Below are 25,025 nucleotides of genomic sequence, written 5' to 3'. Positions count from 1 at the left end.
GTGTCGTCAGTGCATGCGTGAGTTCAGCCTGGTTATGGCTTTTGGGAAGAAACTAGGCAGCACAGAAGATGATCAGCTGCCCTCTCCCCTCCCTGATGGGCATTTATTCCTCCTACTGCCTCAGCAGAGCAGCAAACGTCATCAAGGACAGTTTTGACCTGTTCAACCTGCTTCCATCAGGGAGGTGCTGCAGGTGCATCAGCACAGACTGACAGACTCAAAATAGTTTCTTCCCAAAAGCCATAACCAGGCTGAACTCGCACATGCACTGACGACACAGCAACTTGATTTACATGCAATAACCCACACTGTGAATATATATGTTGACATGAGAAGAGAAAATGCTCTCAATTATGGAGACAGTCAAATGGTTCATCTATGTTTGATGTGTGTTTTACATTTGTGTGGCTGTTAATAAAGTTGGCGCGCGCTTGGGGGCGTATACGTTCATCAAAATGGCCGAAGGCTGACGTGTGTTTATTCCTCCCTAACTATCGTCGGTGAAGTTTGCCATGCACAGTTAGATTTTCCTGCGCAGTTTTCATATCTCTGCCAACAATATAACACTATTTATTTGTATATTTGCGCATTCATTCATTTTTGAATGCTGTTCATGTGTATATAGTGCTGCTAACTGTGCACCTCACCCTCCTCTTTCTTTTCCTACACGTCTGCACTGGAGATGCTCTGTATCTCACTGTACATGCGTTTAGTGACAATAAAAGGCATTCTATTCTATTCTATTCTATTCTATAAGCATGTCATGTCTGGACCACAAGAAAGTAAACAATAACTTTAAATTTAAATAATTCAGTTTGACATGAAAGACCGATGAGCTGATAATGTCGGAGCATACTACCTTTTGTCGGCTGCCCTGTGTGCATCCCACTGTTACCGGGTCTCCCAAGTCAAAAGTTCCACGGTCCATGTTTCACCAATAATTAGAAGAATTAGCTCCCCTCAAGCTTTCATTCATGCAGTGACGTGCCATTGCATGGCGCCACCTTCTGGGATAACTTGGGATGTTCCCTGTTCAGTCTTTTCATTGGAAAGAGTTTGCAGCTGTTTGACAAAAAGCATGCTCTGCTCTTCTTTTTCAGTTGCAATTTCTCCATTTAAGGTGGTCTTTGGAGTATTTTTAGTATGTCATCAGAACTCAGAGTTTTATTTCTATTACTGAAGAACAAATATTTCCAGCCTAAGGTTTATTGGCAGCATTTGTAAAGTAAGAATTAGCTGATATTTTGACTACTTTGAACTGACTTTGTGTCATGGACTTTGATCTGTTCTGTTTCCAACTGCTTTTCATTAAACAGTGATTCTGCTGCTGATTCTATAAATTTAGATGTAACTACTCTAAACTTTATCTTTACCTTTTTAATCATCTTTTATATTGAGAGCACGTGCTCCTCTTTATTTTTCTTTTTTCCTTTGATATTTCATATTTAAAATAATCCATCATTTTTTAAAGTTTTAAAAATGATGGAATATGTTAAATATTTGAAATGGTCTTGACTTACAAAATGTGCTATAAACATATAGACGGGTTCAACTGTTTTAAGAAAAAGTAATAAAAAACTAATGAAAGTAACTGGGAGAAAAAACTTCTGTATATGTTTTTATATATTGGCTAAAACACAAATATTATAAAAGTGCATTCATTTGAACTTTGTGATTACAAACAGTGAAAAAGAAACAAACAAAAAATACAAACAACAACAGAATTTCCTTTATTAGAAACCTTTAAACTGTCGGCCAGGCACCAAAATTCAGCAGAAAAACCAAACCGCAAAAGTCAAAGGTAAGAAATGAGACGCTAATGCAGTGAAAATGAAACAAAATGCAAAATATGATAATGCAAAGTCAGAAATGTTCATACGTGACACATAGTGGCTTCAAACTAATGCTTTATCATCATGTATTTGTGGACTTTCACAGGCTGATGTATGTGGAACATGTTTTATTCCACGTACATGCTGATTGCTCGATTGCTCGTCCGCTCACAGGACACGTCACATCGTCTCAGATTATTTAAAGGTTGCTTAATAACATTCGGTAATTTCAGGGAAGATATTTCTGTACTTCTTGCGGACGACCACGGTGGTGACTCCCTTGACATCTTTCAGTCGGTCAGAGTCAAAGTCCACCAGCAGCTTCCTCACCCCAGTCCTCATGGGTGAGAAGGACACCACAATAGACACCGTCTGTCCTGGAGAAATGTCCCCACTGGAAAAGAAGAAGCATGTGTTCTTCTTTATTTTGTTTTTTACTGACTGCTGTATTTGTGCCTCAGTGCCACATTAAAGTCATCAGGAATAACCTACAAGGGCAGTTTATTAGAATCAAGCCACTGGTTCACACATGGAAAAATCCCTGTTCAAGGACTGGACTGGCCTTTGGACCAACTCTGTCCTGGCCCAGAAAAACCGTCTTATTATACTGAGGGATCCAAACGACCACAGCGAGACCCTACTGCGCTAGGCAGATTGTAAAATACTGATACTTTTAAGTGATTGAGAGGGCTTCTATAAGTATATACATATAGGGATATAGGTAGAGTGGTCGCCCCATGATCGGAAGGTCGGGGTTCGAGTCCACTGAACGGCTACCGCGAGGTACCGTCCCTACTCACTGCTCCCCGGGCGCCTGCTTAGTGGCTGCCCACTGCTTCACTGGGTGAATGGGTCAAATGCAGAGAAAAACAAGTAATTTCCCCACGGGGATCAATAAAGTATACATTATTATTATATGTAATAATATGTAACAACGCCCACCCACGCACTCATTTATTCCACATTTTCCCAATGTTGGACCCATGCCTCATTCTTCATACACGCGGCAAGCTTTGCTTTATGGGATAAACTTTTGTTCTAAACAGCAGACCCATTACTTACCTGACGTGGATCTTAGTGGAAGAGAGTAGGCCTGCACCCTCCACAGTGAACACACCTCCTCTCAGTGGAACTGGTAATGGATTGGTGAAGGAGATGGAAGCTTTTACTTGTTCACAAACAAAAGCCTTCCCAGGAACCTGGAGAAAGAGGAGACCGCTCTGTGTTCTAGAACGTCTACGAAGTATCACCAAACACAATAACACTGGATGTCACGTTGTTTGGTTACATTATTTGAAATGTGTCTAAATTCAGCCAAATGTCTTCCTGTTTACATTTCTTCTTCTTTAGGCACTAAAGAAACATCACCAGCAAAAACATCCCACCAGGTTATTATAGTTCAGTCTAAGTTCACTTCAAACTAAAAGCAGATGTGAAAAAACATTTTAATTAAATAAAATACAAACAAAAATAAAAAGTACACTCTTGAAAAACTTAAAAATAAGTGAAATGATTTTGTGGACTTGAGGTGGTTTTAGTATTTGTCACTTTGGTTAAAACGGACGTGTTACTGAAACTGAACGTCTACAAGGCTGCGAGTCAACTGCATTCACAAAGTGTTTTTATTGGAATACTGATTTTCCAGAATCTTCCTGTGACGCGTCCCCTCCACACAATAATAACTGAAAAGACTCAAACCAACACTGAAACTAGTAAAAACTAAAGTGAAAGATTTTCAAACAATAAAACCTGAACTGGGACAAACAAACCAGCTCTGACTTACAAACAAAAAGTTAAAACGTGTTAGAAAATATAAAACTATAATAACCCAGGTGACCCCTACAGGTGTTCCCACCTGTATGAAGACTTCAGGTCTGCTGAGTGGGATGTCAGTCATAGTCAGGAGGGGCTCGTTCTCGCCTGGAGCCTCTACGAATGCTTTCACCCTGATCAAATGATCGTCTGAGACACACTGGGCATAGTCATGGTAGCGCAGACGCAGCACTTCCTGCTGAGCTGATAACACACAAACACACAGCATCAAACAGCATCCAGCTCTTACAGAATTACAAGAGCAGCTGAGATGTTGCTTTGTAACATGTCAGAGCTCATCCAGGCTGCTGACCTTTGTGAGCAGGCACCATCACAGTGCTGGTCTGCCTCTGGCAGTTCCCCCGAGAGAGAGAGCTGTAAGTAACAGCCGTAGCCAGCATGGTCAGCTGAACGTGAGCATCCTGGTCTCCTTCATTCTTCACCTACAGACAGAATGACTGTGTCATGAATTCAGGTTTAGTTCATCCACTCATTTAGCTGCAGTGTGAATAGTCCATACCTCAATAATCACATCAAAGTCTGTCCCAAACACGGGCTTGGCATGCTTGATGGACAGCTGCAGTCGTCCTGGTCCTGAGCTGTCACTGAGGACATCTGTCACCCGACGCCCCGCCTTCTCGTACACTTCTCTCTCCTTCTTAGATCCTGTGGAGAAGAGAGTTTTCATGAAGAACTGCCATGAACTCATGTAAACGTTATTTATATGCTCCTGCGTGTGTTCTGCTTTCCAACTAACCTTCAGGATATTTGTAGTGCAGAGTGACGTCGTCTCTGAAGTCCCCATAAACACTTTTGGTGCTGATGTTCCTGCCCACAGTGGTCTGGTCCACTCTGATCTGTAGAAGTCGGAGAGACCATTAGAAATGATTATCTGTTATAAAAACGTGTGTGTGTGTGTGTGTGTGTGTGTGGTTACTGCTTTATGACTTGGAAGATAGAAAGAATGAAAAAACAACACATACTTTTCTCCGTTGGCCATTTCTCTGAACGATCCAGTGGATGATGTCAGCGTTCACCTCTGCAAACACAAACGGAGCATCGTACTTCACTCCCAGATTTCCCTCCTTGACGGCCGTCACAGGGCACGGACCGCAGCAGAAAACCCCTGAAGCACAAACGTCCATGTATTTAAAAGCATTTCCTGCATCAGTAGAGAATCACTAAGTGACATAAAAACACTTTTAACAATTCTTATTCAGTTTGATGACCACCCAAGTCCATCTGGAACTAAGTTTTGACGCTCAGTCAACAGCTGTGGGACTTTTCTGAACTAAATAAGGTTTTGAAAAGAATTTTTTTCAAGTGGAAGTCAAACTATCGACATCTTTGTTTTAGCTCTAAAGAAAGTCAGCGGTGACAATCCTCACAGCAGTTCATAACGATGAAATACAGAAATGAGTTTACACAGAAAAGTACCAGAAAAACATGAAAAACATGTGGACATCAAACGTTAGGACCGTACCATCGCTGAGTTCTTGAGGGGTGGGATCTAAAACCTGCCAGCCATCATTTCCTTTGGGGAGATCATCTCTCCTCATCCAAGACTCCACCCAACAGTGGAAATTCCTAAAAAATTGAGGATGGAAAACGTATCACCTCCCTTTAGATAATGCCGTATTCATGTATTCTTTCTGATGGTAGGAGTTCCTGTGATCCTACCAGCTGCTGTCTCTCCCTCCTCTGCTCTCCAGTGGTTGCAGGTTTTCATCCAACAGGAAGTCTATAGAGAGGTTTCCATCGACATCATGAGCTGAAGAGAAGTTGGTGATGAGGCGTGTTGGGATTCCCAGACAGCGCAGCACTGTGAAAAGATCACACGCCTCCAACTGAGACAAATGATTCGTTTCTACATCCGATGTTGTGAATGTATTTGTGCTGAAGATCTGGAACGATGGAAGTAGTTTAAATGACAGCTGCTACAGAAGGGATGCTTTTAAAGGAATGATTCAGTCTGTGTTACCTGTACATGCAACAGCAGCAAACACCCAGCACTGGCCATATTTCACTGCTCTGACCCCAGCTTTGCTCCACTGACGGAGGATCGGTGCGCTGCCGGTCCACCGGTACGGTGCAACTCCACCAGAGTACGGCTCAGTCCAGCGCCCAGTCAGCACTCCTCTGTCATCATTAGAGTTCACCTGCAAGAGTTCACCTATCAGACTCAGGATCTCTGCTGTGGCATTCATGAGCTGCAGATCATGTTCATCATGTGCTCACACAAATGAAACCAAATGTTTTTCCTTGCGCTGTTTTCCTGCCGTTAACATTATTTTCAGTGGAAGCCAGAAATGGTTCTCACCATTGCAGTGATGATCCTGCTGACATAGACGGGGTCAAATCTCTGCTCAATGTCCATCTGTGAGTCTCGCAGAGCATCGTTGGAGTTATTCAGGACTTCAAAACAGATGTCCATCACATAGTCCTCAAACTGCAGGAGAAGGAGAACACCAGTGAGAGAGACCATAGAAGAGTGCCTAAAAGCAGGAAAGGCTTTTCAGGAGAGATTTCCTCAAGAACCTTTTTCTAAATACTAAATGTTTCCCATCGGCTGCCCAGTGTGTGCAGTAGGGGAAATAATTATTGGATTCTCTGCTGATGACTTTTGATCCTCAAGAAAAATATAACTTAGTACTTGGTGAAGAAACCCTTTCTGACAACCGCACATGTCAGGGGGGATTTTGGTCCACCCCTCTTAACAGAAACACTCCTTCAGGTTTATTGGCTGCTCCTTGGCAACTCAAGGCTTCAGCTCCCTCCACAGATTAGTATTATTTCCCCCACTGTATGTGTGCATCTGTTACACCCACAGTCTGCCTGTTAGTCATCCTCTCTGCCCTCCCAGCTAGCTGTGAATGGGTGAGCCTTTGTTTGTGTGGTCTGGTTACATTCTGACACATCGCATCCAGATGTTTCCTCCAGCCAACTGACAGATTTTCTGATCCAGCCAAAGCCTGAGAGTCTCTGCCACACTGCTGTGACAGTTCACACCAGCCCCCACTGGGCTGACAGACACAGATGTATTCAGCCCAGTCGCACTTTAAATGTTTGTGTGTTACCTGTCCATAATTCCAGTGAATGCTTTTGATGTATTCCCAGGTCCCCATGTAGATTATTCCTTCTTCGTTCATGATGTACTCCTGAAGCTGAGTCTCGTCAGGCAGGTACACCACATCATCTGGTAAACGCATAAAGACCACGACAGTGTTGCTAATAGGAAATCTTCAGTGGTAATCTGATCATTTTGCTTATTGTGGATTTTAATTCATCGAAATCGCAGAAAAAGCAAATTAAACTCAGAGTGTGTCAGTGGCTTCAGTCTGACCTGCTGAAGCAATCAGACACACAGAGAGCACACACTTTACCTTTGCACCAGGGGTTATAGAGCAGGTGGAAACTCATTTTGTCCTTTTTCTCTAAAATGCGTCCGTCCGGTGACATCAGCAGCACAGCCAGACTGTACTGGCCAATTATAGCATCTGCTGGACTGTGCAGAGTCAGCAGCATTTCATCTTGTGCTCCCTGCTGGTTAAACCACCACTTGTCCCCAGCTCCACGCCCCTTCTGAACCTTGATCTCCACCTCGTCTCTCTTACCTGGTGAAACAAACAAAACCTTCTGGGTCAGAAACACAAAAAAACAGCACATATTGAGTTTTTGCATTTGATTTCTTCGTCTTTATTTACTATGTAAGTACAGATAAAAAACTAAGTTATGTGTAATTGTATAACTATATAGTATAACTTGTTATAAAATTCACAAGTCAGTTTGAAATCCATCCATCCATTGTCGTCCACTTATCCAGGGCTGGGTCGCAGGGGCAGCAGCTCCTAGGACTATTTTTGTGTGTACACCCATCGATAACAACAACATGCTTTCTTTGCAAATTTGCCTCAAAAGAGCATCAAGTTTAATCTTTTCTATCTTTACAGCTCCTTCCTGGTCAGCCTGTACTCACCGAGGTGCAGGACTAGATCCAAGTGGTGTTTGGGGGGCAAAGAGTCATTACACTGCACAGTGATGGAGAAGGGCTGACCCCTACGGACAATCAAGCGCTTCTGATCGATCTCCCTGGTGCGGTGTGCCGAGTTGTTCTCACGACTTCTCAGATCCACATCGCTAATCAAACCTAAGATGAACAGCAGAGGCAAAGTTCAGCAGTCTGCCTACAATACAGCTCCGTTATTATGGTTTAATTATATAGGTTGAGTCATACGTGGGGACACATGTCAAAATGTCTCTTTGATGTTAAAGAGACAGATACAGACATAAACCTGAAACATAAAAGATGAGACTTACTGCTGCGGTTTGCCATTGCACTGCTTCGTCTCTAAGACGGATATGTCGCTCTAAGTGTCTTGACACAAACTTGCATGGTTTCCATCACAGTTCTGTATTTATAGAGATGTCCTACCACACTTCTGAAACACACTCAGTTGACCTCTTTGTGACTTTTCCACACCCGTATGTATAAAGCAACACAGAGAAAAGGGAAGTTAATGTTTATCAGTAAACATTTTAGAGAATGAAAGAGGAAACCCAACCAATGCTTGTGTTGAACTGCAAAACCGATGGTCATGTCCTCAATTTTTCTGATGTAAGATTTGTGTTATGGGGCAAGACTTTTTAAGATATGAGGTTATGTTGATTTGCATTTATGTTTCTCAATATTTCAGCAGTAGAAAGACCACGTGGCCCCATTTCCATTAGAATTGTTCTCTTCAGAAGACATTCAGTTATGAGCACCTCAAGAAATCTCTCTATGCAAAGGACAAGGCTTTAACTCAATAATGACTGGCAGTAATCTTCAGGCCTACTGGTGACACTAGATTAAAGCAGATATGATGCTTTAGTGGAAATCACCAAGTGGGTTCAGGAACATGTAAGTGCAAGAAACAGAAACATGCATAAGCCAATTTTTTTTTTTTAATCATTTTTTCTGACTTCATCGTTGTAAACTCATTTTAAGATGATCACAAACCAAAAAGTGGCTCGAAAGAGGAGTGAAAGAAGCCAAATATGTCAGTGTTTCCCAACCACTGTGCCGCGGCACATAGGGGTGCCGTGAGAAATGATCGGGTGCTGTTAGTTCCACCTGATTGGTACTCTAAGGCAGCGGTCCCCAACCTTTTTTGCCTCACGGACCGGTTTATGCCCGACAATATTTTCACGGACCGGCCTTTAAGGTGTCGCGGATAAATCCAACAAAATAAAACTAGTACCGGTACCGAAAAAACGAAGATTTATTCATAACACACGTGAAAAGACCCAGGAAAACCGAGTTAACGATAAAAACGATAACAAAATAACGCTGAAAACCGATAAAAACCCTGAAAACCATACATTTCACACCTGAGCCTCGACTCACGGACCGGTACCGGTCCGTGGCCCGGGGGTTGGGGACCGCTGCTCTAAGGGATCGGTGTGAGAAACTGGTAGAACAATTACATTCTCTTCCACTAGAGGGCAGTACAACTACCTGCTGTACTTAAATTGGTTGCCAACTGCCAGGAAAACAGAAGAATGGTAAATGGTCTGTATTTGCATAGCGCTTTACTTGTCCCTAAGGACCCCAAAGCGCTTTACACACCCAGTCATCCACCCATTCACACACTAGTGATGGCAAGCTACAGTGTAGCCACAGCCACCCTGGGGCGCACTGACAGAGGCGAGGCTGCCGGACACTGGCAACGGGCGAAGTGTCTTGCCCAAGGACACAACGACCGAGACTGTCCAAGCTGGGGCTCGAACCGGCAACCTTCCGATTACAAGGCGAACTCCCAACTCTTGAGCCACAGTCGCCCCATTAGCCACGGTCGCCCCATTTAGCCACGGTCGCCCCATGCAGAAGAAGACGAAGAAGCCACTACATTATAGCCGTGGTGTGAGTGAGACACACAGCGTGTAATAGCAATAGATAAATATTTGAAAAGAGAAAGTAGTCAGTCTGACCTGGTCCTGGAGAGAACTCTGACCCAGACGACGGCCCAACATGAGTAGTGGTCAGAAGAAAGCAAAAAGGTATTCTGGGGACAAACTGAGCTAATTCTGCTATACCTGGTGAGCGGGGAAAAATTATCAATATGCATTTAGTGACATTTTTGTTTGGTGGTGTGCCGTGTGATTTTTCTAATGTGAAATATGTGCCGTGGCTCCAAAGGGTTGGGAACCACTGATCTATGTCCACTGTGAACAACCATCTTTGAACAGAGGGCGGAGCTTACGACCCCAACTGTCTGCCATCTATAATCCAGTTTTGAGATCCTTCCCAGACGCCTTAACGCCCACTCACATCCTGGGTTATTTGACCTCAGGAAATCACATGATAGGTGATTTACATGAGGGTCGCAGATGATAACAGACTCAATAAACTGATGCACAAGGCCAGTAGTGTTGTGGCCACCCCTCATGACCATCCTAATTCTTCAACACAGCCTGAACTCTCTTAGCCAAGCTTTCTTGTAATATATTGTTAAGCAGTCCCCAGTAATAATTGTCCAGGTATCTTGAAGGATATTCAAAGCTCTTCTTTGAACGCTGGCTCTCTTTTGTCCTGTTTTGTGTCGAGATGATCCCCCGTTGCTTCAGTATTATTGAGGTTGTCTTAGTTGCCTTTTTATGCAAATGACTGATTTATAGATCAGTGTTAAGCATTAAAAATTCAGAAAATACCTGAATAGTTAAAAATAATCAGGTGCAATAACTGAACTGAAACTGAGTGAAAAAGCAGCCAAAGTCCAAAGAAAACCTTTGGAAAAGCTTCAGTATCCTTCAAAATTAAACTTTTTTAACATGTTAGCTTGATGGATGGTTCACTCACACTAAATTAGTATCAAAGAAAGGGTACCACATGGTGCAACTCAGCAGCGTCATTTCTTCAGAAACACTTGGTGATATAGTTTGCAATTTATGTAGAAATTTCCTCATACTTATTTATCTAAATTCATTTTTGTGTTCTTCTGAAATTATCAACAAATAGCACTCTTTTGTAATAATTATATGTGAACCATCAAAACAGGACAGTGCTGGTCACAGCTACCAAACAGGTGGTTAACCAAATACATCACACAGACAACAGGGAACATGCCGTCTGGAAGTCAAACTGCTGAGACCATGGAAAGATGTTGAGATTGGGTCCTGGGTCAGCCCAGAGCTCCATGGTGGTTCGAATCCCACTCCATACCAGTCACTCTTGACTCCTTACCCGCCTAGGATGTCTGGAGATCTTCAACTTCCACTGTGATCTTCCACTGTGAAGGTGCAATGTGTGGAAGGACTCATCCAGGCTGGAAAAACTGATCAGGAAGGCTGGCTCTGTGGTCGGCATGAAGCTGGACACTCTGGGCATCCTCTGCACACGGCCATAAACTCTATGACATCATCAACGCATTAGAGACTACTTGTTTAGACGCTGTTTTTATTGTCGCTGGTAACTTTAATAAATGCATCTTACGGACTGTACTCCCAAAATACCACCAACACGTGGCCATTCCCACCCGTGACAAGAACACCCTGGATCATGTCTGCACCAACATACACGGCGCATACAGGGCTGCACCACGCCCCCACTTTGGACAGTCTGACCACATCTCTTTGTTCATGTACCCGGCTTACAGGCAGAAACTGAAACAATCCAACGCTGTCATCAGACAGATTCTATTTAGATTAGATTAGATAAAACTTTATTAATCCCTCGGGTGGGTTCCTCCGGGAAATTCGGTTTCCAAAAGCACAGCACCGACAGAAGTTACAGAATGTGAGCAGAAATATACCATATATACACATATATAAATACAGAGACATATATAAATACAGAGGATACAAAAGGGATAAATAGAATAAATAGGAATAAGAATACAAGGGAATTGCACATTTCAAGTATTGAAGTCTATTGCACCGTTGGATATTAACAAAAAGTATTGCACAGTGAAAAGGCACTACAGCTTAGTTGTCCCCCCTCCTTTGTCCTCCTGTCTCCCCTCCCTCTACCCCCCAGAGAGAAGTTAAACAGTTTGATGGTGTGTGAGATAAAGGAGTTTTTAAGTCTGTTGGTTCTTGTCTTCGGGAGAAGCAACCTGTCACTGAACAGACTCCTCTGGTTGTTTATGGCTGTGTGCAGAGGATGCCCAGCATTGTCCATAATGTCCAGCAGTTTCTTTAGTGTCCTTTTCTCTGCCACTGACACCAGAGTGTCCAGCTTCATGCCGACCACAGAGCCAGCCTTCCTGATCAGTTTTTCCAGCCTGGATGAGTCCTTCTTTGCTGTGCTGCTCCCCCAGCACACCACAGCATAGAACAGTACTCCTGCAACCACTGACTGATAAAACATCCTCAGGAGCTTCCTGCAGATGTTAAAAGACCTCAGCCTCCTGAGGAAGTACAGTCGGCTTTGGCCTTTTTTATACAGGTGCTCTGTGTTGCATGACCAGTCCAGTTTGTTGTCCACCCACAGCCCGAGGTACTTGTACTTGTTGACCACCTCCACCTCCTCCCCCTCTATCTGAACCGGCAGTGGACCTGGTCTGGACCTCCCGAAGTCCACAACCAGTTCCTTAGTCTTTGAGGTGTTGAGTTGCAGGTGGTTTGTGTGACTCCATGTGACGAAGTTCCTCACCAGACTCCTGTACTCAGTTGTATATTTACTCAGTTGTATATAGCATTTGTATTTCTATTTTATTCTATTGTATATATTATTATATTCTATTTTATTCTATTGTATATAGTATTTTATTTTATTTTATTGCATTCCAGTGTTTTCTAATTTCTGCTACATAACTTGCACTTTAGCTGTAACAAAACAAATTTCCCACCTGTGGGACTAATAAAGGTCATCTTATCTTATCTTATCTTCCTGATCATCCCAGATACATCCCATGATGGCCGTGTCGTCTGCAAACGTCTGAATATGGCAGGATTCAGAGTTGTAGCAGAAGTCAGAGGTGTACAGGGTGAAGAGAAGAGGGGACAGCACAGTTCCCTGTGGTGCTCCTGTGCTCCTGACCACAGTGTCAGACGTGATGTTCTTCAGCCTGACGTACTGTGGTCTGTCAGTGAGGTAGTCGGAGATCCAAGCGACCAGGCAGGGGTCCACCTCCATCCTGTTCAGTTTTTCCTGGAGCATACAGGGCCGGATGGTATTAAAGGCACTGGAAAAGTCAAGAAACAGGATCCTGACCGTGCCTTTTCCCCCGTCCAGGTGTGAGTGGGCTCTATGTAGGAGGTACAGGATGGCATCCTCCACTCCGACATCCGCCTTGTATGCGAACTGTAGTGGGTCCTGGGCATGCTGTACCTGTGGTCGGAGGAGGTTGAGGAAGAGCCGCTCTAGAGTCTTCATAAGATGTGACGTCCGTGCCACCGGTCGGAAGTCATTCAGCTCATTGGGCCGGTTCCTTTTTGGGACCGGGACGATACAGGATGTCTTCCATAGGGCGGGCACTCTCCCCAGTCGCAGACTGAGATTGAAGACTCGTTGTAGCGGCTCCCCAAGTTCAGCAGCACTCGCCTTTAGCATCCTAGGACACACCTTGTCTGGGCCTGCTGCCTTTCTGGGGCGAAGCTTCCTCAGTTGTCTCCTGACCTGATCCACTGTGACACTGGGATATGATTGGAAGGAGGGGGGGGCGGGAAGATGTCCTGCAGTTAAGAGAGGGGTTGGAGGAGGGGGGTGTCACAGTGTCAGGAAGGGGGGGGGGGAAGTGAGGGAGGTAGGAGAGTGGGGAGAGGGCTCTGTAGTAAAGGTGAGGGTGGGGGGGTTGTAGGCTGGTCAGACCTGTTGAAGAAGTTGTTGAGTTCGTTTGCCTTCTCCACAGTCCCCCCCACTGTGCTTTTCTTGGTGTTGTGGCCTGTGATGGTTTTCACACCATTCCAGACCTCCCTCATATTGTTCCTCTCCAACTTCTGCTCCACCTTCCTCCTGTAGGTGTCCTTTGCTTCCCTCAGGCAGCGTTTCACCTCCTGCTGTGCTGCTTTCATCTCCTCCTTCACTTTGCTCCTGAAAGCTTCTTCTTGTTGAGGACAGCTTTGACTTCCTGTGTTACCCACGGTTTGTTATTAGGGTAACACCGTACCGTCTTAGCAGGGGCGACCGTGTCCACACAAAAGTTGAGGTAGTCTGTCAGACAGTGTGTCGCCCCCTCTATGTCCTCACCATGTGGGCTCAGAAGCACATCCCAGTCTGTGGTGTCAGAGCAGTCTCTCAGAGCATCCTCCTTTTCTGGGGTCCATCTCCTGATGGAGCGCGTTGTGACAGGCTGCCTTTGGACGAGGGGTGTGTGAGGGGTGGCTGTAGGTAAACCAGGTTGTGGTCTGACTTCCCTAGTGGGGGGAGGGGGTGGCTCTGTATGCATCTCTCACATTGGCATACAGTAGGTCAATTGTCCTATGGCCGCAAGCTAACGGCTAGTAGCTCCAGGTCCGGACGGCATACCGATACTTTAACGGAGACGTGTCCAGGGCTACAATATCTGTTGTTAATGTAGACAATGAGTCCCCCACCTCTACTTTTTCCGCTGGCCTGTGTGTCCCTATTGGCTCTCACGGATGTGAATCTACATAGGTCTACGTTAGCCTGTGGCGTTAGCTCGGTTAGCCACGTCTCCGTGAAGATAAACAAACTGCACTCACGGTATATATATTTATCCCTTTTGTATACTCTGTATTTATATATGTCTCTGTATTTATATGTGTGTATATATGGTATATTTCTGCTCACATTCTGTAACTTCTGTCGGTGCTGTGCTATTGGAAACCGAATTTCCCAGAGGAACCCACCCGAGGGATTAATACAGTTTCATCTAATCTAATCTCCAATAAAACTTGGGGCCCACTTGTGATAATATTCTACATGTATGCATACAACTGGTGACAGGAGTGATCTTTCTATACTAAAGTGAGAAAGTGATATTACTATTACTAATGTGAGATGATTAAAATATATGATCAATGCATCAGAAAAGAAATCTGCCACGACAACATCAAACATTATCACCGATGACCTTTTGTGTAAAGCATCATTTTTGACCAGGACATGTCCTTCAATGCACATATTAAACAAATATGTAAGACTGCTTTCTTCCATTTGTGCAACATCTCTAAAGTTAGAAATATCCTGTCTCAGAGTGATGCTGAAAAACTAGTTCATGCATTTATTACTTCCAGGCTGGACTACTGTAATTTATTATTATCAGGAAGTCCTAAAAACTCCCTGAAAAGCCTTCAGTTAATCCAAAATGCTGCAGCAAGAGTCCTGACAGGGACTAGAAAGAGAGAGCAGATTTCTCCTGTATTGGCTTCCCTTCATTGGCTTCCTGTTAAATCCAGAATTCAAAATCCTGCTCCTCACATACAAGGTCTTAAATAATCAGGCCCCATCTTATCTTAATGACCTTGTAGTACCATATCACCCTATTAGAGCACTTCGCTCTCACACTGCAGGCTTACTTGTTGTTCCTAGAGTATTTAAAAGTAGAATGGGAGGCAGAGCCTTCAGTTTTCAGGCCCCTCTTCTGTGGAACCAGCTTCCAGTTTGGATTCAGGAGACAGACACTGTCTCTACTTTTAAGATTAGGCTTCAAACTTTCCTTTTTGATAAAGCATATAGTTAGGGCTGGACCAGGTGACCCTGAATCCTCCCTTAGTTATGCTGCAATAGACGTAGGCTGCTGGGGGATTCCCATGATGCATTGGGTGTTTCCTTTCCAGTCACCTTTCTCACTCACTATGTGTTAATAGACCTCTCTGCATTGAATCATACTTGTTATTAATCTCTGTCTCTCTTCCACAGCATGTCTTTATCCTGTCTTCCTTCTCTCACCCCAACCAATCACAGCAGATGGCCCCGCCCCTCCCTGAGCCTGGTTCTGTTGGAGGTTTCTTCCTGTTAAAAGGGAGTTTTTCCTTCCCACTGTCACCAAAGTGCTTGCTCATAGGGGGTCATATGATTGTTGGGTTGTTTTCTGTGTCTATTATTGTAGGATCTACTGTACAATATAAAGCGCTATGAGGCGACTGTTGTTGTGATTTGGCGCTGTATAAATAAAATTGAATTGAATTGAATTCTATATATGAATGCTTCTGCTCAGTGTCTTCGAATGGTTGATACTGTGTATCATGCTTCTCTGAGGTTCATCACTAACCGTAAATCTCAGACTCACCACTGTGAGTTATACTCTCAGGTAGGCTGCTTTGGAAAGTCGGAGGAACTCTCATCTATACAGTTTTATATATAAGGCAATACTTGGGTTGCTGCCTTCTTTTATATGTTCCCTGCTTGCAATGAAACATGCTGGTCGGTATTCTCTTTGTCCGCATGGTTACTTGTTGCTTTCTGTTCCATTTGCCCGAACTGAATTTGGTAAAAGAGCTTTTGTTCATTTAGCACCCTTGGCTTGGAACAAACTGCAGAACGAATGGAAAATTACTGAATTCATTTCATTAATTGCTTTTAAATCTAAATTACGAATCCTTGAGGACAAGTCCATAACATGCAACTGTTTCAATTAGATTGATTGTCATTTTAACTGATTTTTAAATTTTTATTCGAATTTTATTGAATTTTAATTAATTAATTAATTAATTTATATTTTTCATTTATGTTTGCATGTGTGTTGTTGCTGCCTGTGTTTAATTGAGTAATTTCTGTAACTGTGAGACACTTGCTCCTGCCTATCTTGGCCAGGTCTCCCTTGAAAAAGAGGTTTTTAATCTCAGTGGGATCTTCCTGGTTAAATAAAGGTTAATAAAAATAAATAAATAAATAAAAACTTGGGAGAGAATAAGATTATAATAATACGGGAAATAAAACTGAAACCTTATAGGTAATAGATAGAGGGTGACTGTGTAACCTGTCTCATATGGAGTCATTCCGTGAGACGCTTATTAACCAGAATCACCAGCAGAGGGAAGGCGAGGAAACCGGAACCAATGTTCCGCTAAACAGAAAAACGTTTCCGTGTTCAGGCTTTAGAATAAAACTAAATGTAGAGCTATATTAACCAGATTTTTTATCCGTGTGTCGTCAGTCAGGATGGCCGAGCGGTCTAAGGCGCTGCGTTCAGGTCGCAGTCTCCCCTGGAGGCGTGGGTTCGAATCCCACTTCTGACATCACGTTTTTGTTTGATTGTTACTTCTAAAAATGTTTCCACACGCTCAAAATCGATGTTCACTACACCTCAACACACTATAATACATAATACTCAAATAGTTGGCATTTCTTTCAGGGAGAGGATAAGAATTTCAGTAATTAATTAATAAAATGTAATTAACATAAATTTATGGAGATTTTGTTTCTTGTTATATCATCAGTGAGAAAATTATTTCTGGCTTTAATGTTTTTTTTATTTGCTTCTTGTTTTGGTCTATTTATCCAGTAATTCTTTCATAGTTGCAAAGAATTAAAATTATTTCTTTTTAATATCTCCATATTTTTCAGTGTCTTTCAAGCTACAGTCTTTATGAACAGCACAGCAAATAATAAAGAAAGCGATAGAAGAAAAAGCAAACAAAGTATGCTGCAATTTTCAAAAATCACAAAAATCCTCCTTAACTGGCAGTTTGGATTAGCGGATTTTTTGAGTTAAACATTAAAAACATTCACAGCATCCATCCATATGTGTTACTGATTAAACTAATGCAGCGTTGTGTCATCCCTTCTTATCAGTCCACATGGGAAGAACAAACATGTGCGAGCTCCACGCCTAGAGGGCACCACCGGCTTGTGTTGTTTTTTCCTCCCTCCTCCCAGAGTTCAAACACATTAATGACTGAAGCGCCGCAGGTGAGCAGCCTGCAGGAGCATATGGGAGGTGCCAGGGGAGCAAAAGAGAGCAACCCAAAGCAGATGGGGAGAAGATGACGATGCACTCAATATGTGTGTGGGTGTGTCAGAGGGAAAGAGAGAAGGCAATGTGTAGAGAGACTCACACCGCCTCCACCATTATACACCTGTCAGAGCAGGTGGAGACACTGACAGCTGATACCTGAACCTGGAGGTCTGGCTGGAGGGCTCCTCTTTAACTCAGTGGAGTGTTTTTGTTTCTTTTTTTATTTATTTTTTCATTTTTGAAGGCGTCAGGTTTTTGAATGATTCTGTTTTGTCATATTTTTTATTTTTCTTAACTATTTGAAGATTTGCTGGTGCCTCCAGTCGACGTAGGGATTCGATTTTTCATCAAAACCTTTTATTGAGAACACTTAAGGACTCTATTATTGTGGCACCTGCGTCTGTGAGAGCTCCGTCATGGCAGACTTCCCGTCCAAAGTTACCACAGAGACCAGCGTCCCTAACTCCCAGAACTCCCACGGTGGGAACAGCATCCGAGGGCTGCCTGGAAGCATATCCTCCATGGTGGACTTTTCATTTATCCGAAGCATCCCAGCTATGCTGATGATCGCTGAAATTGTATGTAACCAACTAAATGATTACTCTTCTGTCTGTCCTGCACTCTGCTCTGTTTAGTGGGAGGGATGCCTACTCTACTTATTTTATGTTCTGAAACCTCTTGCACTATAAACCAGCAGGGCATCGGTCCATCTTAGCCATTGTGACTTTTTGATGGACAGAAACATAAAAATATTTAGTGTTCGAACACACAAAAGTAAGTTCCTAAAACAGCCTGTAACTGTAGTTTTTAGTAAACGCTCCTCAAACAACAGCTAATTTAACATTTTGAGGGGGTTGTTTTCAATTCAACTTTATTTATACAAATCACAACAACAGTCGCCTCAAGGTGCTATATATTGTACAGTAGATCGTACAATAATAGACACAGAGAAAAACCCAACAGTCATATGACCCCCTATGAGCAAGCACTTTGGCGACAGTGGGAAGGAAAAACTCCCTTTTAACAGGAAGAAACCTCCAGCAGAACCAGGCTCAGGGAGGGGCGGGGCCATCTGCTGTGATTGGTTGGGGTGAGAGAAGGATTTTATGATAAATGATGGTGTGATTTGTTTATGAAGGGCCAATTTAAAATGGTTTGGGGTTAGTCAGCATGAAAAAGCTAATCAAGGTGACTCAACCTCTAGAGATGGACACGCCCCTTATTGCTGAAAAGACTTTAAGTGAATTTAAATGAGTGAAAACCTTTTAAAACTGCCCTCGAGGCTTTATTTTTTAAAAGCACTGAAGATTTTTTTTACTTTGGATGTTTGGAGGTTTTTTGAAGAGTGTTGCATTATGAACAAGTTGTACATTACCTCTGGTGGGAGGTGCTGGAAAGGTGCTTTAAACATGATGCTTATTTTCACCTCCCCTTTTATTGTTGTCAAACTCTTTGCTTTACACAAATTATATTTTTAAAATAATCATTAATTATCTTATACTGAAGCTCGGTGAAGCTCCCGTGTGCCTGAGTGGACTATTTGAAGGATATAAGCCTTTAATGACGCAATACAAGAGTAGAAAAAGAAACCTGTCAGAGTCTGTACAGTTTATGTTCAGCACAGAGCAGCAACCAAACTAACTAGTAGTCAAACATCTGTGAGGGAGACTTTTGCTTTCAGAGGTGGTGGAGACCAAAGCAGAATGTTAGACCTCAAACACAACTCCTTACAAGCTTGAGGCGACTGCTCCCCTTGCAGTATCTGCTTTATGATTTGATAGTATGACAGTACTGTTGGTTTATGACAGAACTACGTTTGCTGAGTTGCCAAAAAAAAGTCATTTAAGCTTAAGAAACAAACACAAGAAGCCCTGAGCTACAGTTGTTTACCCCACATCGCCTGATGTACTGTGAGGCAATGTGCACGTCTTATCAACCTTTGGACAGCCTGACCCATTTAAACACTGAAGACCATAAATTCCACTGCAGCAAGAAGTGTAATGATCCTTATGGTGGGCTGAACGCAGCTAAATGCAGCTGCAAAAGACTGAACTCCTGTTCACATATTTCACACCTGGGAAGAAATATTGTTAAGATGGATTAACACCCGTGCCTGTCATTGGCAATTTAAACGTTAAACAGACTAAATGAAGTGATTTGTCTGAGTTAATGATTAAAGCAAAACGTTATTACTTTTCCGTGCTGAGTTTTACCCGACCTACTACTACAACACCATGAAATGTCAGCAAAAACTGCACCTAATAAAGCGCGGACAGGTGACACGTTTCACAGTCTCCTCGTATACAGTCTGAACATTAACAGGGACGCCGCCGTGCACTGTTGTTCCTGCAGTTTTAGTGCAATGCTGGGGTGATCAGTGGAGTGTGACAGGAGGAGCCAAAGACCTCCCTCACCTCTCAGACGTTAGTCAGCCATGTTTCCTTTGCCTAAAGCAAGTACATATCTGAGGGGGGGGCAGATTGGCCCGAGGCTCAGAGCTGCTTTTGTATCACTGTTCACCTTCCCTGGTACTTCACACAATTAGGTTTATCTGGAGAAAAAACAATTTACATAAGCAGACATCATCATTGATTTCATTTTCCAGGCTCTGTGCCACTTTCTGATAGTGAAGCTTTCCTGCTGTACACCGCACAGTAAAGCAGCATGCAGTCATTTTTATCGTTTATAGATAGCCAGGAAGGTTTATGGAGGATAAACTGAAGCTTGTTGACACACATTCAAATTCTGTGTCATCTGATAATGGTGCAGACACACACGTCTTTATCTATGACTGCTGGTGTGCTGACGGAAAGAGTTCATCACAGGTTTAACTCACATGACTAATATATCACATATAGATATTATATTATAATATAAAGTTATCCTGGATTACCTACACTGTATTCCTTCACTGCTGCAAACTTTTGCTGTACCTTGTGTACTCTGTGTATCAGTCCACATCATGTCTTCCTTCTCTCACCCCAACCAATCGCAGCAGATGGCCCCGCCCCTCCCTGAGCCTGGTTCTGCTGGAGGTTTCTTCCTGTTAAAAGGGAGTTTTTCCTTCCCACTGTCGCCAAAGTGCTTGCTCATAGGGGGTCATGTGATTGTTGGGTTTTTCTCTGTATGTATTATTGTCGGGTCTACTCTACAATATAAAGCACCTTGAGGCGACTTCTGTTGTGATTCGGCGCTGTATAAATAAAGTTTAATTGAATTGAATTGAAATAAAGGAATTAAACTTTCTATCAAATGAAGCACACCCTTTCTTCCCAGATGCTGTTTCCACAATGAAAAAAACAAAAGAAGTAATGTGAGAGTAAAAGTTTGCTGTGGCTGAAACATTCTCACATCATTATGTTTGATATCCATAATGTTTAGCACCACCTTGTTGATTTTCAGTCTCCACATCAACAACATCAACATAAAAAAAACAACAAATTAGTCTCAGCAATATTTTTGCACACATTTTTAAAAACAAACATTGGTTTTTTTTCATATCTCCATAATTGCATCTTTTCACCTGTCCTTACTCTTTGATTAGCAGAACACGATTAGTCTCCTGTTTCAGGTCTCCAGGTCCTGATGCAGTATTAATATACAACATGCCCTGCACACTCCATTATAAAATGCATTTGCATAATGCATAAACTCCTGGTGCTGTGCTAGAGCACACAGTTTAACTTGAACGATGTTTGAACTTTGGCCATTAAATGATATATTTAGAACACTTTATGATGCAGATTTGTCCTCTAATAGGAACCACTTTATTCAGCTCGGCACTGTTTTGCTTTTTTGTTTTTAAATCAAAGGTGAATGACCTCTGTTTCATTCAAGTTCCTCACTGATTTTGGTAAACTCTGACAGTTTACACAGCAGTGTGACAGCAAACTCCCTGGTCGAACATGTCCATCACAGCTGGACTGTTTTACTCAGGAAGTTCAAATGATTTCATCTTCCTTCAGTTCAGAAGAGAAAAGCTCGTTATGATGCAGCTGCTTTGTAAAGGTCAACTTTGGAGAGCGTGCTGTGTATGCATGTGTGTAAAAAGTGAAACCTGACCTGTGCATACATAATGGACTGTCATGTCCTTTCTCATGAGACTGAAGCAGGAAGACATGCGTGCAGGGAAAGAGGGACGCCTCGTGTGTTTTGTGCAGTACCTGCAGGATGCACTCGTGTTAAAGAGCTTTGCTCTAAATTTCAGACCTCAAAAAAAAAAAGAAGAAAGAGTCGGTCAGACTGACTTTTAAGATCCCCGTGAAAACAGTCTGTCCACCTCAGTGTCACAGACAGTCTGTGGTGCTTATCTGGACATCAGTGACCTCGTCAAGTGCAGTAAACTCAGGTTACGAGATTATCCTAAAATCTGAGACCTGGTGGCGAATATCTGCTGAGCATCGCAAAGCATTTAACAGCTGGTGTTTTCCTCAGAAGCTGATGGTTGAAGAAAGATTATAACAACCATGTTTACTGTAAATGTTGGTATATATTAATTCTAAGATTTTACTCAAAAATGAAACCATACATAATGGATACAGTTGCTGGAGGTGATTACGTTGTTCTTGCATGCTCCGACTAACACAATAACTACTGCTTACCTGTGACTCAGCAGATTTAGACCAATCAGAAGGTCAGTAGTTGCCCTGTGTGAATGTTAGCCAAGGTATAGAAATGTCTGTTTAACTGGATGGATTCATCATAAAAAGCACTTTGAATGCTCAGAGCAGAACAGCACTCCATGAGCACACATCCATTCACCATTTGTTTGTTTTTTAATGTAATAACTGTTTACATAACTTTATTTTTAGTGCCCTCAATTCATCACCTGAACTGATTCACCTGTTGTTTCCTCCCTCTCACCTATTTAGGTTTTTGGGCTGCTCCACTGGGCGCTGATAGCAGGCACCTCTATAGTGGGAGGAGCGTATGGCTGGGTATTGTTTGTCGCCATCACTCTGTGGATCCTCACCACCGTCCTCTTCTTCGTCATCCTGTTTGGTGTCACGCAAAAATTGCCCGCCGTCCCATGGCCCCTGACGGTATGTAAGAGATGGAGGGCAAAGAACGTACTCGGTCACACAGAGATGTTCCTTGGCAACATTTTATAAACCACCTGTGACTACGGGCATCATTTCAGTGCATTTACCTACTTAAAGGTTGTTACACTAGAAAAACCAGGAAACAAAGAAATAGTTGTACAGCAGTTACAGTATAATGTGTGTCTCCAGCCCCGTAAACTATCCAGAAGTCCGATAAGGTCACGTCACCACAGCACACCCTGCACCCCTCAAAGTACAGCATACTTATGATGTAAAATAAGGAAACTGTTTGATTTATGATTAGCAAATCAGTACTTAAAATTACTTTCACACTATTTGAATTAATTACAGCGTAATGATTCCTTTGTTTCCTGTAAAACCCTGACTCGTTACATCCTCATTCTACTGTTAATAACTTGAAATATTTGTATGTGAATATAATGGCATCATAATTTTAAATAAAATATGTTGAAGTTCAGTTTAATTACAGGGGAATTACACCCTTAGTCGCGGGTCGTATTAGAAACAGTTACCGGTTCCTTGATTTTGCAGAGAGACGGTGCATGAACAAGAGCGACACTAATCTGTACTCTCAAAGAGCAACAAAAAGGCTGATGAAGTGGTGACGATGACAAGGCTGCAGAAACAGCTCAAAGATAGAAAGAGAAAAAGACGAGGATGCAAGGCCACAGAGGGGTGGGCACAGTGTGGCAGGAAGACGGCGAGTTATTGTGCATTGATGTAATGTGTGTTTTCTCCATTTGTTTCAGGTGATGGTGTATTTTAGCGCAGCCACAGTCCTCTATCTCACTGCTTTCATCACCAATGCAGCTTATGTGCCCCACCACATACACTTTTACTATGGACATTTGGCAGCTGCTGCAGTAAGACACCACTCACACTATCTCACAAACTAACCCAATGTCCAGGAAACACAGAACAGCCTTTTATAACGCACTCAGCGTATTTGATTAGGTGTGCCGCTCGCTAGTCCTGTTAGTGCTGGGAACGACCTTTTGCCTTCAGAACAGCTTAATTTCTTCATGGCACAGATTCAACACGATGCTGGAAATATTGATCCGATTTTTTTGTCCACGCTGACACAGCATCACACAGTTTCTACAGATTCGTCGGCTACACATCCGTGATGAAGGTTCTCTATTTAATGGAGCTGTTGTGACTGTGGAGGCCATTCGAGTACAGTGAACTCACACTCGTTTCAAGAGGACAGTTTGAGGAACAGATCGGTAGTTTCTGAAATAATTAAACCAGCCTGTCTGACACCAGCAATCAAAGGCTGTCTTGGCGAGGCCTACACGCCTAAACGCACTGAGTTCTTGCCATGTGATCGACTGTTTAGATATTTGCAATAATGAGCAGCTGAATAGGTGTGCCTTATAAAGTGGCAGGTGACGTATGACTTACATTGGCAGAAACATCACATCTCCTCTATCAGTGTGTTTTATGGTTCCTCCTGCAGGTCAAAGTCTGTTCTGGTTTACAGCTTTAGCAAAAGCATTGATCACATGATTTCACACACACACACACACACACACACACACACACACACACACACACACACACACACACACACACACACACACACACACACACTCTTATCAGAAACTCTGCCTCTGAGCCACTCCTGTCTAGATTATAGAGATAAAGTCCCATTAGTACATTGTTATATCTGCTAAATCACATAGCTGGGCTTGGTATAGATATGAATTCAGAAATATGAACATCACTTTGTGATTTATGATGGCTGATAAGAATTTCAGACTTTTGCTCTGCTTCCTGGAGTCCCTTCAGCGGTGTAACCGTGTCTCATTTTCTTTCGCTGCAGTTCTTTGGTGCTGCGGTGACCTTGGTGTACGGGGCCAGTGCTTTCTTCTCCTACTTGGACTGGAAGGGGGACGGAGGAAACGCTGCCACCAACACAGTGCCGACTTAGGGCTGTGCAGCCAGCGGTGCTACTCCCAGGAACAAAGCTCACAAAACTCAAATCCTGACTGAGGCAAACCCTGATATTAACCATAAGATGAAATCTGTTCCAGGTGGTTGTTTAATGTTTTGGCCATCCCAGTAATACAGTAAATATACTGTACTACTACTACTGCTACTACGAAATGTAATCCTAGATTGCATTAAAAATACACTTGAATCATTATGTACATAAAGTTATAAATTTCAGTAATAATTGAACAAAATCTGAAAATGTGAGTAGCATTAAAAGAAAAATAAGCACAGGCTGCATGTGCTAACTACAGTGGAGGGTTATTTGGTTAGTCTGAGATCACCAGTGGAAAAAGCTGTTAGCTAAGGGAGGACTGCAGATCTCAACCTCCAGCTTTGGACGTTAGGCAGTTCTCATAAGTACTGTCTGCTGCATTATGCATCTATCAACGAGAAGATGAGGATGAAACCACTGAAAGTTAGCTTCACAGTTTGTGTTTACTGGGCCTAACAGAGCCTTTTAGCAATAAAATGCACCTGTA

The 25,025-nt window shown here is 42.8% G+C and overlaps 2 protein-coding genes and 1 non-coding gene across 3 annotated transcripts; 2 read left to right on the top strand and 1 right to left on the bottom strand.

Annotated features, from left to right (window-relative positions):
* Positions 1-1,766: 1,766 nt before the first annotated feature.
* On the bottom strand, positions 1,767-8,002 carry tgm2l (transglutaminase 2, like). Its single transcript, XM_063477401.1, has 15 exons — positions 7,962-8,002; positions 7,621-7,791; positions 7,028-7,258; positions 6,722-6,840; positions 5,965-6,093; positions 5,626-5,803; positions 5,325-5,466; positions 5,128-5,231; positions 4,628-4,770; positions 4,402-4,501; positions 4,165-4,310; positions 3,958-4,087; positions 3,688-3,848; positions 2,895-3,031; positions 1,767-2,226 (listed from the first exon to the last, which is right to left on the bottom strand). The coding sequence occupies exons 1-15, from the start codon at positions 7,975-7,977 to the stop codon at positions 2,043-2,045; spliced, it is 2,091 nt and encodes a 696-aa protein (XP_063333471.1). The 5' UTR covers positions 7,978-8,002; the 3' UTR covers positions 1,767-2,042.
* Positions 8,003-16,683: 8,681 nt separating this feature from the next.
* Positions 16,684-16,766, top strand: trnal-cag (transfer RNA leucine (anticodon CAG)). Its single transcript has one exon. It is a non-coding gene; the product is annotated as a tRNA-Leu (tRNA).
* A 1,132-nt stretch (positions 16,767-17,898) lies between these two features.
* On the top strand, positions 17,899-24,913 carry pllp (plasmolipin). The gene is made up of 4 exons (XM_063477400.1): positions 17,899-18,063; positions 22,357-22,527; positions 23,298-23,411; positions 24,374-24,913. The coding sequence occupies exons 1-4, from the start codon at positions 17,902-17,904 to the stop codon at positions 24,479-24,481; spliced, it is 555 nt and encodes a 184-aa protein (XP_063333470.1). The 5' UTR covers positions 17,899-17,901; the 3' UTR covers positions 24,482-24,913.
* The last annotated feature ends 112 nt before the right edge of the window (positions 24,914-25,025 follow it).

Source organism: Pelmatolapia mariae, linkage group LG7, assembly GCF_036321145.2.
Source record: "Pelmatolapia mariae isolate MD_Pm_ZW linkage group LG7, Pm_UMD_F_2, whole genome shotgun sequence".
Lineage (NCBI taxonomy): Eukaryota > Metazoa > Chordata > Actinopteri > Cichliformes > Cichlidae > Pelmatolapia > Pelmatolapia mariae.
The sequence above is the reverse complement of the archived record's forward strand: the minus strand, read 5'-3'. Positions and strand labels throughout refer to the sequence as shown.